This window comes from Gallus gallus, chromosome 32 (genome assembly GCF_016699485.2).
Source record: "Gallus gallus isolate bGalGal1 chromosome 32, bGalGal1.mat.broiler.GRCg7b, whole genome shotgun sequence".
Taxonomy (NCBI): Eukaryota; Metazoa; Chordata; class Aves; order Galliformes; family Phasianidae; genus Gallus; species Gallus gallus.
This window is the reverse complement of record NC_052563.1, coordinates 28,165-42,976: the sequence shown is the minus strand read 5'-3', so window position 1 is coordinate 42,976 and position 14,812 is coordinate 28,165. Positions and strand designations below refer to the sequence as shown.

The following is a 14,812-nucleotide window of genomic DNA, read 5'->3' as shown; positions in this document are numbered from 1 at the left end:
TGTAGTTTAAACAGTGGATCTGCTACGGTAAACTTCCCAGGTTCCCATCATCCAGCTTCTGTGATCAGAGATGGTTCCCTCGTTCCCTCTCACTCAGCTTGATAGGATTTCTCCACCAGTGTCCCATTTCCCTGCAGTTTGTGGGGCAGAGCCCTCCCCCCACCTCTTCCTGAAGGGACCTCTGGGTCCTATGGCCCTGCTCTATTGCAGCAACAGTAGCAGCTGCTGTTGTTCTTCCCAATCTCCTCCCTATCTCTGTTCCTCAGGCAGTTCTTCCCTACCACTCATCTCTCTTCAATCCTGACATCCCTGTTACACCTTGCTCATCTCTGCCTTCCTCAGCCTTGTCTTTCCCAAACCTTTTTCACTTTCCAAACTCTCATCGTTACATGAACTACTAACATCATATTTCAGCATCATCTAGCACTGGGATTTCGGGTTTCCTAGATCTCTGCAGATGAAGGCTATTCTCATTTCCAGTGCCCCGTCCTCTCCACCCCCCCTTCACAAATAGCACTGTTTACAGCAGCAGTCTCCGGCCCTGGCTCCCTTTCTCATTCCAAGTTCTGCTCATGGGGGTCCCTTCAAAACCCACGAATCAAACACCCTCCAGTTCCCACAAACACCCAATACTTGGTCTCATGATTAGAATACTCACTTAGAAAAACTGGTCCCGCTACTTCATATCTCTTCCCAGTTTCTCATTTGATGTTCCCTCTGTCTCACCCACAACGTCTCTCCTGTGAGCCAAAATACAACCCAGGGAGTCATTTCTGGTATCTTCTTAGACACCCCTTGTCCCATAACAGCTTCTTAATAATACTTTCACACCACAAACAGTTCACAGTCACAAAGACAGTGACAATAACCAGGACAGTTTATCCTCAGGATCCTTCCTCTCTCCACCTCCCCACAGGACCCGACCTTTCTTCTGTACTCCTTTCCCACTCTTGCACAGCTGCCCACCGAATTGCACCTCCTTCTTCTCCAGTAAACAACATACCCATGAGAAACATCATTGCCATCCCTGAGAGGAAATCAGGCTCCACAAATTGATCTAACTGTTCTGCTCCTCTTATAGGATCCTCAGTTAAGGAATTCATTTCCTTTTGGAAATTCCTAACCTCTCTGCTAGTCAAAAGGGGGAGACCCCCTGGACACCCCAAGACCCCTCCAAGACATCACCAGACCCTTCTGGATTAATCCAATGACCCTCTAGATCCACTTGGGGACACCCTGGCCACCCCCAAGACCCTTCTGGGACACCTCTAGTTCCTTCTGGATGACTCCAGTGCTGGACAGGGGGGTTGCGGGGGGGAAGAAAAGGGTTAGTGGGGCTTCCATGGGGTGGAAGGAAAGTCGGGGTGGAGAGGAGGGTTGTGGGGAATCTAGGAGGGAAGGTGTGAATGGGACTTCTGTGGGGTGGAAAGGGGGTCTGGAGGTGGAGGGAGGCGTGAAAGGGAGAAACTGAGGGGTTCTGGGGGGCTTCTATGGGGTGGAAAAGAGGTCTGGGGGCAAAGAGAGGGAGTTGTGGGGTGGAAAAAGAGGGGAAAGAGGCTTCTGTGGGTACAACGGGGGACTGGGGGTGGTGTGGAGCATTGTGGAGGGGAACTTAGGGAGTTGGGGGGGGGGGGGCAATGGGGCTTCTGTAGGGCAGAAAGGGGAGTCTGGGAGCGGACAGGGGGGTTGTGTCTGGGGAAAAAAGGGTGAGTGGGGTCTCTATTCAGAGGAAAAGGGGCCTGGGGGTGGAGAGGGGGTGGCAGGGGGAAGCTGGGGGGTTGTGAGGGGCTTCTATGGGGTGGAAAGGGGGTCTGGGGGAGATCTTGGGGGGTTTTGGAGCGGGAAGGGAGGAATGGGGTCTCTAAGGTGTTGAAAGAGTGTCTGAAGTGGGAAAGGGGTGAACAGAGTCTCTAAGAGGCAGAAAGAGCATCTGGGGGAGGAGTGAGGGGTGGGACAGGAGAGTCAGAGGTTGTGGGGGGATTCTATTGGACAGAAAGGGGGTCTGGCTGGAGGGGACTGGGGGTCAAAATGGGGGAATGGACACCAGGGGACAGGGAGGAGGGCACGGGGTGGGGGGGGGGAGGGAGAGGGGGAGGTACAGGGGACTTTAGGAGTCAGAAAAAAGGGGTCAGGAGGTGGGGGGGAAGGGAGGACAGGAGGCCCTGTGGAGTAAAATAGAGGGGAGTGGGGGGTGGGGCGGGGGACAGGGGACACCAGAGATCAGAAGAGTGGACTAGGGAGGGAACGGGGGGAGGGGAGGGGACGGACCCTGGGGATCAGAATGGGAAATGGGTGGATACGGAGGGAAGGCACTGAGGGGAAGGGGGGAAAAGGACTCAAGTGGTCAGAATGAGGGAACTAGAGGATGGGGACTGGGTGTAAACCTAGGGGACAGACGAAGGCCCTGGGGGGCCGTTGTGGGCGGCCCATGGCGGGGGGAGAGGGGGGACACAGGGCACCTCCTGCCCCCGGGCAGAGGCCCTGAGGACCACAAAGGCCCCACGGGGCCAACACAGAGCGAGCGGCACGCGGCCCCCCACCCTCTTAGCCCCGGCACATGAACCGACCCCCCCCCCCTCGGAACACCCACCTGTAGAAGCTGAGGCGGCGCCCGGAGCCGCCCCGCGGCGTTGGAGCACTGCGGAGCACAGCAGGACAACCTCGAGGCCGCCGCCTCACCCGGGCGCAAGGCGATGACGTCACAGCGTGGGACGACGCGCCTTGGCAGCATCCAAAGGGGACAGCCGCGCTGAAGCGCGGTTGTTATGGATACACAGCCACGCGTGCGCCGTCGTCACGCGGACGGCTGTACGCCGTGCCATGAATGAGGGCGCGCCGTCGCCGTCGCAACGCAGCTGAGTGACGTCCTGGCAGATAGAACAAACCAGGTGTGAGCACTGTCTTTCCAAAGTTACACTGAAGCCGTTGGAGGAAAGGTCGGACCTCAGGCCTTCCCGCGGCACCAACTACTGACGGCGGATTTGCTCACGGATCCTTCACAGCTGTTTCAAAGAACCATTCTGTGATTCTATGATCTTCCAGGACCCTTCCAAGCCACACCATCCTGTGGTTCTATCATCTTCCAGGACTCTTCCAACACAAACCATTCTATGGTTCTGTGATCACTAAGGAACCTCCCAAGCCACGCCGTCCTGCAGTTCTATGATCTTCCAGGACCCTTCCAACACGGACCGTCCTATGGTTCTATGATCTTCCAGGACCCTCCTGTGCGGGTGATGTCACAATGATGTGATGACCTCACAGAGGCCCTGGGGTGGGGCAGGGGCAGTGGGTCAGCACTGAACCTGCCGGCCCCATTCTGCGGTTGGTTCTGGTCCAGCGAGGAGCTGTGCGAGTGGTGCAGTAATGCGGGTTCAGTTTGGCAGCGGAATAATAGCGCAGCAGCGTGTGAAGCTGGTGCAGAAGTTGCTGCAGGTGAGCTCTAGGAGCACAGACAAAGATGGGCCGGCGGGGCGAGCTGCAGGCTGGAGGGCACCCTGCCCATGGCATGGCAGCAGAGGGCCGGTGGGATGCAGAGCACCTCGGTGCCAACGCCTCTCCTCTCCCCTCCCACAGGCTCAGGAGTGGGCCGATGAGAAGCGCAAGGCCAAGGCCAGGAAATCCTTGCTGAAGGTGAGCAATTGCAGCGGCATGGGGCTGGTGTGTGTGTGCAGGCACAGCACTACTGCTGTGGGGCGTGTGGTTAGAGAAGTCCCCTCGTGTGTGTCTGCAGCTCCAGCTCTGTGGGTGCTAGCTGCCGTGATGGAGGAGGCAGGAGGGGATGGCGGCATGGAGCTGCCATCAGATGAACCTCCGTGGGAGTGCTGCTGCCCTGATGGCTGCTCCTCTTCTTCTTTCCCACAGGATGCCCAGAAATTACGGGCAGAAAGAACAGCTGCCAGGAAAGAGAAGCGGAAGCAGGTAGGATGGAGCGGGGGCTCGTCCTCAGAGCTCAGCGTCCTCACAGCTTTGGCTCTGTGGGAGGACCTCGGTCCCCGTCCCTCGGGTCCATGGGGCCCAGCTCAGCCGCCCCACATGGCACACCCTTTGTCTTTGCAGGAGAAGCATCTCGTTGCCCAGCTGGAAGAGCAGCTGCAGGCTGAGACAGAGGCGATCGAGGTAGTGTGGAGGGGTGAGGGGATGGGGGCTGCCCGCCCCCGCGTGGGGACCTGGAGGACGTCTGCAGCGGGCACGGGCACTCACGCTTTTGTCTGCCAGGTGCTGCGCCTGCAAGAGGAGCGGGAGAAGCTGGAGCTGGAGGGTGCCTGGTGAGTGGGAATGGGCCTCTGCAGCACCCGGGGCAGCAACGGGACTGCAGTACTGCTGGGCTTGGGACTCGGGTTCTGTTCAGCATATGGTGTGACAGAGCAGCCCGACCCCAGCCCGGGGGTGGGCACGCACTGCTGGGGAGCCCGCGTGCTGACAGAGGCCGACACCCTCCAAGCAGGCCTTGTTCCCTACAGGCAGCAGCATCAGCTGGAGCTGGAGGCAGCCCACGTGCCTGGGGCTGTGCTGCCGGAGCTGGTGGAGGCAGAGCTGGTAAGGGGCAGAGCCCAGCGCACCCTCACCCCATCCGACAAGGGTGTCCCCAGGGACAGGGCTCCCTGCAGCACTGCAGCTGTGCTGCCACTGTCCTGCACGAGCCCCGGCTGTGCAGCAGGGCCTGACCAGCGCCCCTGCCCCGTCTACCTACAGGAGAAGAAGGAGCGGGTGAGGAGACGTGGGCTCGCCTTCTGGATGAAGTGAGTGTCCCCTCATTGCCCTGTGCCCAGCCGCCAGCAGCCGGGCTCCCGGCTGTGGGCTGATGGCCAGGACCCCGCTGCAGCCGGCACGGCTCCCGGGTGTCCCCTTTGGCGCTGTGTGGGGCTGTGCTACCGTGGGGTTGGGACGCCTCATTCCTGGCCCTCTTTTGCCCCCCAGGACAATCTGCCTCATCTTCGTCAGCCTCCAGCTGCTGCTCGTTGCCGTGCTGGGCTCTGCAGTGCTGTATGCCCAGCACTATGACCAGGAGCTGTTGTATCGGCTCCTGCTGCGAGTGCTGCCCCAGGCAATGTACGCTTCCCCTGGCGTACTTTGCGAGCAGGAGCCTGCGTGTGGTCTGTGATGGGCTGCTGCCCATCTGACCGCCCCTCTCAGTCCCCCCTCCCAGCTCGGGGCTGCGTGGTGGGGCGCGGGGAGAGGGCTCTGTCCCCACGGAAGGGGCCTCTCCTGTGCTCCTGCCCCCAGGGGCGCACAGGCACAGCTGTGGGGCAGTGCCGGCAGGCGGCTGAGTGCCACCACTTTGGACTTACAAATAAGTTTGTACTGTCGTCGTGAGTCGTCGGCTGAACACCACCACCTCCGACGACCCATCAGACTGAAGATGTGCACCTGACGCCAGGACGTGGCTTCTTGGATTCTTTGAGTCTTCGTAGCAGCCATTTCCTTCAGCTGGTTACCTGTAAGGCTTATGAATTGTAATTAGCTCATTAGGCAATGTTACCTCCAGTGGGCTGTTGTCAGTTGTTAAGAACGCTCTCAATAAATGGATGTGTATTAATCCTCTGAGTTTGGATGACTCCATTGCGGCAGTGACCCTTTGCTGACCAGGGGAGACGCGACTCAGGAGATGGAAAAAGATTCACCCCCTCAAAACGCACTGAGCAGGACGAGACATAGATTGATATGTAGACGTCATAAAATATTTTACAAACGGGAACAAACCCGAAAACGAGTGGGACATCAGACCTCGTTTTTGTGAAAGGAATGCGTCAGCGTCCAGAAAAGACCAGCAAGGACTGATGGGGGTGAATAGAGACCAATAGGAATCAGTAGAAACCAATTGGAATGCACCCCTGTGTGCCCCGGGGCCAGTGCTGGCCTCTCAGGGTTGGGCTGTGTCTTCAGACACAGCTTGAACTCCGTGGACTGGTTCCAGCCTGTCAGGCTGTGGCTTCAGGCCCTGGGGTCAGTGCTGGCCTCTCTAGCTGGGGCTGAGGCTTTAGGTCCCTGGGGGTGGCCAGGAGGGAGAGGGAGGGGATTGTCCCGCTCTACTCGGCTCTTCCTGTGAGGGCCCATGTGCAGCACTGTGTCCAGGCCTGGGGCCCCCAGTAGAAAAAAGACGCAGAGCTCTTTGAACGGGCCCAGACGAGGGCCATTAAGATGGCCAGAGGGCTGGAGCACCTCTCCTGTGAGGAAAGGTTGAGGGAACTGGGCTTGTTCATCTTGGAGAAGAGAAGTCTCCAGGGAGACCTCATGGTGTCCTGCCTGTACTTGAAGGGAGTGTATAAACAGGAGGGAGAACGGCTGTTTAGGAGGGTGGATGGTCATGGAACAGGGGGGAATGGTTTTAAACTGAAACAGGGGAGGTGTAGTTTAGATATGAGGAGGAAGTTTTTCACCCAGCGGGTGGTGATGCACTGGACCAGGTTGCCCAAGGAGGCTGTGGATGCCCCATCCCTGGAGGCATCCATTCAAGGCCAGGCTGGATGTGGCTCTGGGCAGCCTGGTCTGGCGGTTGGCGACCCTGCCCACAGCAGGGGTATTGAAACTGGATGATCATTGTGGTACTTTTCAACCCAGGCCATTCTGTGTCTCACTCCATGACTTCTGTAAGCAGTTGGTGTCCATAGCTGCCGTCATGCACACCTGGTCAGTTTACATACAGCTGCCATATGCACTCCTAAGGGAGAAGCAGGAATGCATTTCTTGGTGTAGCTATGCTGTAGATGATTTAACAGAGACTTAAGAGTATTGGAGATGGCTCCATACGCTTCGTTATCAATAGTTTATATAAAAAAATCAATACTTTATATTAATATTAAAAAATAAATGATCTGAAGCTCACCTCTCTCTTCTGGCCGTGTTGTTTGTTTGTGTTCTCTCACCCAGCACTCTACAGTGTTACTGAGGCTTCTGTAAGCGTCAGAAGTGTCTGTAATACTGTTCAGCTTTCCTTGTGCTGTCCTATGTGCAGATCTTGAGAGCTGTGCTGAGGATGCCCTCTGAGCAGGGACAGCACAGAGCCTTTTCCGTGTGTCAGCACTGCCTTTTTTCACATGTCTTAAACCTCCCTTCTTTTCCTCCCTGCCCCTGGCCCTGGTGCTGGGCATTCTTCAGCAGCAGTAGATTTCTCATCTCTCTCTATAAATGACTCACTGATGGTATAATGATGAGCCCATTTGGTGTTCTTCTATGCTGAGATTTATTTTTCTTAACGTATTCTTTCTTTTTTCTGTTGTTTCCTTTTTATCCATGGTTATCATGCTGATCCATTCACATTTTGACTCCTTCTGTTGAGGCTTCATCCCGCTCTTTCTCCTGGAGCCCACGTGCAAGTGTGGGTCAGAGCTACCTCTCACACTTGTGTGTCCTGTCTCTGTATGTGCAGGCAAATAAGGGATCTGCAGTCTTCGCTGCAGCAGCTGGGATGTAATAACACAGGGAAGGGAGGCTGGAGAGGGATTGCTGTCATCTCCGGGCATACCTGTGCACTGCAACTGCAATGCTCCACTGTCATTCCAATCATTTTGCAGGCTCCCAGGGAGGGGTCTTAGCTGCTCCCATCCCTGTCCACCTGGGTCTGCTTCCCACCCTGACCAGTACAGCCAGCACAGAGTCACCAGGAATGGCCCAGAGATCGCAGGAGGGATGGGGACTGATGGGAGTTGATCTAGGCAAGGTATTTCCCTGCAGGTGCTAGCATGACCAGAAGCCCTGTGAGCCTGTGGCCATTCTTCAGCCTCTGTCCCCAGCACGTGTCCTTGAGACAGCCTCCCACCCTGCGTGCTGGCCGTTACCCAAAGAAAACCCTTGTGCAAGCTGATGTGTGCTGGGGGCAGCTTGGGCAGCAGAACAAGCCCTCAACTGGGTCCTGTCGGTGGGCACACTGGGGAAGGAAGCAGGCAGAGATGGTGGGGCCCTGCAGACCATGCCCATGGGGCACTGAGCAGGGCGATGTTACTGAACACATAACAGCTGTGCACACAGCTGAGCTGCCTTCACCTGTGCTCCCAGGGCTGACCGGGTCCTTTCCCCGGGTGCTCAGTCAGTGGCTCAGGTCGGGACTCCACAGTTACCATGCAGGTGGTAAAATGGAAAGTCACATGAACCGTCTTTTCTGCTCATTGGTGCAGAATGTAGACAAGTGGTCCTGGGGTATATTTGCACTGAATGGTGCCAGTGGAGATGGAAATTCATGTTCTGTGAACTTCTCGCATGCTGTGACCTGAGCAACGCTTTCAAGGACAGTAGTAAAAAGATCGGTTTCTTCTGTCCTGAATTTTCTTGAATTCCCCTCTCATTCAGCATTGTTCCATTCAGAATGCAATTATTTTATCTGTAGATGAAGATGTATGTGGAGACTTTGTGGTCGTTGCCATTTTCTCTAAAAGATGAACATCATTGTTCCACAGTAACCAGGGCCAAATGTTCTCCAGGTAGAACATGGTGGGGTTCCAAACAGACTTGCTCTGTGATGTCTTTCCTTAGCGAACCTTGAATGTGAACAGTACGTAAAGCAGTGCTATGTACTGGGGTGTTGTGAGGGGAACGGACCCTTTTCTCCTAAATAGCACTACTTAATCAATCAAGTGCTCTCTGTTACTTTTTGTACTGCGTGTGTTTTCCAGGCAGCATTTCACAGTGTACAGACTCGTGTGTGTTAATTTGCATGAGTGATTCATCCACAGGTGTAACTGGGGAGGTGAAAGTCAGGGCGCGAAAGTGAACTTGATTCACTGTCTCTCCGGAATTGCTTTAAGGTGTTTTAAGATGTGATTTATTTGTGAGGTACAAAGTGCTCTCTGGGGCCTCTCCCAAAAATGGTCTGGCTAGCAGTTACAGGCGTATCTGAATGTGTTTTCAGTTCTGTGCATGCTTTTCTTAGAGGCCTGTTTCTGCCCTGGTGTCCTTGGCAGAAGCTCTGGAGGTTGGCTACAGCAAATGCAAGGATCCTTCTCGCCACCTAATGCGTGCTGCAGGTGTGACACAGGCAGTCCACTGCCTCCTCTTCAAGACAGGTGCAGCGGTCAGTCCAGGAGTTGGCATCCTTAATACACAGTGGGATTACAGTCATCTTTGTTCAGTAAGGAGGTTCTCATTATCCACAGTAGAGCCCATTTGTAGTGCGGAAAAGTGCATTGGGAATGAGTATGCTAATGAAAGTGGAGATTTGGGATTCTTTAGAAGAATGTGGGTGAAGATGGCTTTTAACTGATCTGAGAGAGGATGAGTGAAAAACGCAAGCTCCGTTCTTCCTTGTGCTACAGATCTCCTGGGTCTGCTCTGTTGGGATTTCACTTCCCTTGATGTGAAGGTGCAGATTGTCCAAGCTTTCTTCGTCCATTCATTCCAATTATCTGGGGATGACAGGAGCCATCTTCTTCTGGACATGCTGATTTGCAGGCAATTTCCATAGCAGAGTGGGGACAATCAGATGCTCTCCTCGTACTTCTCTCTGCACGTGCTGTGCCAGTAAGGGTGGTGGTGCTTAAGGAGCCCTTTCCTGAGAATGGCTCACTTGTGCCATTTTGCTTGCCAGACAGAATGTCTGGCCTGGCACAGAGACCTGTGGAGTGTTCAGCCCCCTCTTCGTGTCATGCCGGGGCTCCCCTCACTGCAACAGTGTCAGTGGCAGGGCATCTCTGCTATCCCCCAGCTGCCCGGCTACCTGCAAGTGCAGTGCCCCTGGTGCCTGATAGCGGTGCTGAGGGGACAAAGCATCACACTGCAGGCCACTAGCGGAAGAGTCATCACAGACTCATCAAACACCCCGAGCTCCCTCAGCTTGCCCTGGGAGGCAATATGGCCTGCGCTCCATCTTCTCTTTTCTAGGCTGAACAAACCAGGGCACATCAGCTGCTCCTCCTACACCTTGTCCTCTCGACCCTTCTCCGTCTTCGTAGTGCTGCACTGGACGTGTGTCCTCCTCATACTGTGACGCCCACATCAGTGCTGGCTACAGAAGACAGAGGGTGATAGTTCCAAAAAGTCATCTCCTACACATAACAGTCTTTGCTGCTTCATCCCGAGCATCATCACTGAGCAGTGCCTAATAGAACTTCTTCCCTGCTCAGCTGGCTGCCTTAGTTGGAGCCCTGATGGCAATGATGTGATGACGGCAGGCTTAGTCCTGCTGTTCTCTGCCACCAGGGTATGCTTTGGAGGAAAGTAGTTTGTTGGGTTTTTGTGGGGTTTGCAGCCCTAAAATAAGATGGAAAGTCCTGTTCCTTCACCTGGACTCTGGGAAGACATAGCTAGTAGCGGGAGGGGAGTTTTGTTGTCATGAAATTAGGATGGAGGAAGAACCGCTTGTCCTGCTTTGAAATAGAGGTTGTGATAATGCAGAACAGGGAGACATGCCAGCAGGATGTGGGGCGCTGTTAAATCTTTGTAAATAATGCCAGGTGGCTTGGATATAACTGATATTTACTAACAAATAAGCTGATTAATCATATAACCGTTTGTCAGCAATTAATGGAACAGTATAAAAGAAGAAAACAGAACACAATAAAGCGGACATCGGTAGCGTTCATATTGAGTGTATTGCTGTGTCTCATTCTTGGCTGCTACAGGTTTGTTTTTGTTTGTTTGTTTCTTGTTTGTTTTCATTTAATTCCTATGAGATGTATCTATGCCATATATATGCACGTTTTGAACATTATCATTTGTAGTGCTGAGAATTTTTTTTAGAAAACAGTTGTACTCAGTTAAGGGGGTGTAAATCAAGACGTTAAAGGAAGAGCCCTCTCTCCCAGTTAATGTACAGGCAGCTGATGTGACTGCCTCTGTCCTTAGCAGCTTGCTCAAAGGAACCCCACCAACCTTTGCAGTAGTGGGCTGCTGAGGGAAGCTGTCAGAACAGGAGCACTCTGTCCTCTTGCAGAGTACCGGGGTGCTTTTACAGCTGACTGACGGCTGCTTTGTTTGTGGCCACAGCTCCTGAGGAGTGACGCCGTGCTGAGAGCTGAGAGGAAAGAGGGGAACGTTGCGCCCCCTGGACGATGCTGAGAAATCAGGGACCTCGGGCAGGTGCTGGAGAGGAGTGGCAGGGTGGTGTCACGGCAGCTGAGCGCTACTTCTGGTAGCACAACGGACTGTGCCTCTGCTGAAGCGACTGCTGTCCCAGAGCGAGCAGTGACAGGAGACATGCGAGGTTGACAACAGGCTTCATCCCGTCCCTCTCCACTCTCAGATTCTCGGCCCAGCCCGCAAAGCAAACAGTCACTTGTAGAAGCTGAGAATGGGGGAAGTGGAGGGGAGGGCCGGGGGGGAGAGCGTCAAGCTCGGGGTCAGACAAAGGGACTGGGGGGCTGCAGGCAATCCGTGGCGGGGGGGGACAGGGCACCTTCCGCCGCCGAGCAGAAGCCCTGAGCACAACAGAGGAGCTAACGCAGAGCAGCCCCCGCCCCAGTGCGCCCCCCCGAACACCCACTTGCGGAAGCTGAGGCGGCGCTCGGAAGCCCACGGCTGCCCCGCGGCGTTGGAGCAGTGCGGGGCACAGCCCGCCTTCCGCACGGCCGGCTTTTCTCCTCCTCGCGGCGCAGGATGATGACGTCACAGCGCCCACGGCTTCGCCCGCCTGCAACCAGGGAGGGCGCGCCGTTGCCATGGCAGCGCAGCCCACACGCACGGCCTCAAGCCTGAGTGGGCCTCGAGGGGCGGCGGGGGGCGAAGAAGACTTGCACGGGGGAACGGAGAGCCCTCAGGGATCTCCTGGGGAGGTGCGGGACGGGTTGGGGGGAGGGCAGAGCTCCGGGGATGGTGCCAGTGGGTGGGGCTGTGGGGTGGGAGATCCCCGCTCAGATGCAGCAAAACAGTGGCATCTGGGCAGAGCACGAGATCAGGGAAAAACAACACGGGCATCTGCACAACGCGGGGAGATGTAAACGGAAAGAAAAGAAAGGAGGAGGGAAAAGAAACGAGAATCTCCATCCCCTGTTGGATGCAATGAACAGCACTGTGTGCTGGGCTGCATTAAAAAAAGGGAGGCCAGCAGGGAGAGGGAGGGGATTGTCCTCCTCTCCTCAGCTCTTGTGAGGCCCCATCTGGAGCACTGCGTCCAGGCCGGGGCCCCCAGCACAGGAAGGACGTGGAGCTCTTGGAGCGAGAGCAGAAGAGAGCCACTAAGATGGTCGGAGGGCTGGAGCAGCGCTCCTATGAGGAAAGGTTGAGGGAAGTGGGCTTGTTCAGCTTGGAGAAAAGAAGGCTCCAGGGAGACCTAAACCAACACCGAATCCTTACCCAAACCCAAACCCCAACACAAAACCAACACCTAAGCCAAACCCCAACCATAAACCAACACCTAACCCAAACCCTAACCCGAACCCAACATCTATACCAACACCTAATCCTAGACCTAACCCAACACCTAACCCTAACCCATCCCCTAACCCAATCCATAGCCCTAAGCCTAAGCCTAACCCTAAGCCAAGCCCTAGCCCTAGCCATAACCCTAACTCCAGCCCTAACCCCAATGATAAACTTAATGATAATCCTAACCCTAACACAAACCCTTCTTTCCGGAGCTGGGGAAACCGACTCCAGAAATCCCATCTGCAGGAAGAGACGTCCTGGCAGACAGAACAAACCAGGTGTGAGCACTGTCTTTCCAAAGTTACACTGAAGCCGTTGGAGGACAGGTCGGACCTCAGGCCTTCCCGCGGCACCAACTACTGACGGCGGATTTGCTCACAGATCCTTCACAGCTGTTTCAAAGAACCATTCTATGATTCTATGATCTTCCAGGACCCTTCCAACACAGAACATCCTATCGTTTTATGATCATGAAGAAACCACCCAAGCCACGTCATCGTGCGGTTCTATGATCTTCCAGGACCCTTCCAACACGGAACATCCTATGGTTTTATGATCTCCCAGGACCCTCCTATGGAAGTGCTGTCACAATGACGTGATGACCTCACCAGGGTGGGGCAGGGGCAGTGGGTCAGCGCTGAACCTGCTGGCCCCATTCTGCGGGTGGTGCAGGTCCTGCGAGGAGCTGTGCGAGTGGTGCAGTAATGCGGGCCCAGTTTGCCAGCGGAATAATAACGGCGCAGCGGCGTGTGAAGCTGGTGCAGGAGTTGCTGCAGGTGAGCTCTGGGTGCACAGACAAAGAAGGGACAGCGGGGCGAGCTGCAGGCTGGAGGGCACCCTGCCCATGGCATGGCAGCAGAGGGCCGGGTACGTCCGCTGGGATGCAGAGCACCTCGGTGCCAACGCCTCTCCTCTCCCCTCCCACAGGCTCAGGAGTGGGCCAAGGAGCAGCGCAAGGCCAAGGCCAGGAAATCCTTGCTGAAGGTGAGCAATTGCAGCGGCATGGGGCTGGTGTGTGTGTGCACATACTGCTGTGGGGCGTGTGGTTAGAGAAGTCCCCTCGTGTGGGTCTGCAGCTCCAGCTCTGTGGGTGCTAGCTGCCCTGATGGAGGAGGGAGGAGGGGATGGCGGCATGGAGCTGGAATCAGATGAAGCTCCGTGGGAGTGCCTGTGCCCTGATGGCCACTCCTCTTTTCCATTCCCGTAGTACGCTCAGCGAATACGGGAAGAAAGAACGGCTGCCAGGAAAGAGGAGCTGAAGCAGGTAGGGTGAAGCGGGGGCTCGTCCTCAGAGCTCAGTGTCCTCACAGCTCTGGCACTGCAGGAGGACCTCGGTCCCCATCCCTCGGGTCCATGGGGCCCAGCGCAGCCGCCCCACATGGCACATCGATTGTCTTGCAGGAAATGCAGCTCATTGCCCAGCTGGAAGAGCAGCTGCAGGCTGAGACAAAGGAGATCAAGGTAGTGTGCAGGGGCGAGGGGATCGGGGCTGCCTGTCCCCTGGTGGGGACCTGGAGGGCACCCAGCGCACCCTCACCCCATCTGACAAGGGTGTCCCTGGGGACAGGGCTCCCTGCAGCGCTGGGGCTGTGCTGCTGCGCTGCCGGGCTGCCACTGTCCTGCACGAGCCCTGGCTGTGTGGCAGGGCCTGACCAGCACCCCTGCCCCGTCTTCACCTACAGGAGAAGGCTGAGCGGGCGAGGAGACGTGGGCTCGCCTTCTGGATGAAGTGAGTATCCCCTCATTGCCCTGTGCCCAGCCGCCAGCAGCCGGGCTCCCGGCAGTGGGCTGATGGCCAGGACCCCGCTGCAGCCGGCGGGGCTCCCGGGTGTCCCCTTTGGCGCTGTGTGGGGCTGTGCTGCCGTGGAGTCGGGACGCCTCATTCCTGGCCCTCTTTTGCCCCCCAGGACTGTCTGCCTCATCTTTGTCAGCCTCCTGTTGCTGCTTGTTGCCGTGCTGGGCTCTGTAGTGCTGTATGCCCAGCACTATGACCAGGAGCTGTTGTATCGGCTCCTGCTGCGAGTGCTGCCCCAGGCAATGTACGCTTCCCCGTACTTTGCGAGCAGGAGCCTGCGTGTGGTCTGTGATGGGCTGCTGCCCATCTGACCGCCCCTCTCAGTCCCCCGTCCCAGCTCGGGGCTGCGCAGTGGTGGGGCGCATGGAGAGGGCTCTGTCCCCACGGAAGGGGCCTCTCCTGTGCTCCTGCCCCCAGGGGCGCACAGGCACAGCTGTGGGGCAGTGCCGGCAGGCGGCTGAGTGCCACCACTTTGGACTTACAAATAAGATTGTACTGTTGTCGTCAACTGAACACCACCACCTCCGACGACCCATCAGACTGAAGATCTGCACCTGACGCCAGGACGTGGCTTCTTGGATTCTTTGAGTCTTCGTAGCAGCCATTTCCTTCAGCTGGTTACCTGTAAGGCTTATGAATTGTAATTAGCCCATTAGGCAACGTTACCTCCAGTGGGCTGTTGTCAGTTGTTAAGAACGCTGTCAATAAATGGATGTGTATTAA

General features: G+C 56.1%; 1 protein-coding gene, 1 long non-coding RNA gene and 1 other non-coding gene across 13 annotated transcripts in view; 1 reads left to right on the top strand and 2 right to left on the bottom strand.

Moving 5' to 3' along the window:
• LOC112531416 overlaps positions 1-2,692 on the bottom strand; it is a 5,172-nt gene extending 2,480 nt beyond the window's left edge. For all 3 annotated transcript variants that reach the window (XR_006932280.1, XR_006932279.1, XR_006932278.1), the window contains exons 1-2: positions 2,591-2,692; positions 659-740 (exon numbers count right to left, since the gene is read on the bottom strand). This is a non-coding gene — a transcript (uncharacterized LOC112531416). The remainder of the gene's footprint in view (positions 1-658; positions 741-2,590) is intronic.
• The window catches only part of LOC112531397 (trichohyalin-like), a 23,658-nt gene extending 8,846 nt beyond the window's left edge, over positions 1-14,812 (top strand). For 4 of the 9 annotated variants that reach the window (XM_046904904.1, XM_046904903.1, XM_040654522.2 and 1 more), the window contains 2 exons: positions 13,977-14,023; positions 14,202-14,812. In XM_046904904.1, coding sequence (XP_046760860.1) covers positions 13,977-14,023; positions 14,202-14,400 — 246 coding nt within the window. In that variant the 3' untranslated portion in view covers positions 14,401-14,812. Of the gene's footprint in view, positions 1-2,787; positions 3,436-3,576; positions 3,922-4,059; positions 4,120-4,218; positions 4,269-4,463; positions 4,540-13,976; positions 14,135-14,201 lie in introns of those variants that run through there. The other 5 variants (XM_040654518.2, XM_040654523.2, XM_040654517.2 and 2 more) reach the window with 5 other exon arrangements.
• On the bottom strand, positions 10,505-11,528 carry LOC112531176. Its single transcript, XR_003072825.3, has 2 exons — positions 11,414-11,528; positions 10,505-11,215 (listed from the first exon to the last, which is right to left on the bottom strand). It is a non-coding gene; the product is annotated as an uncharacterized LOC112531176 (long non-coding RNA).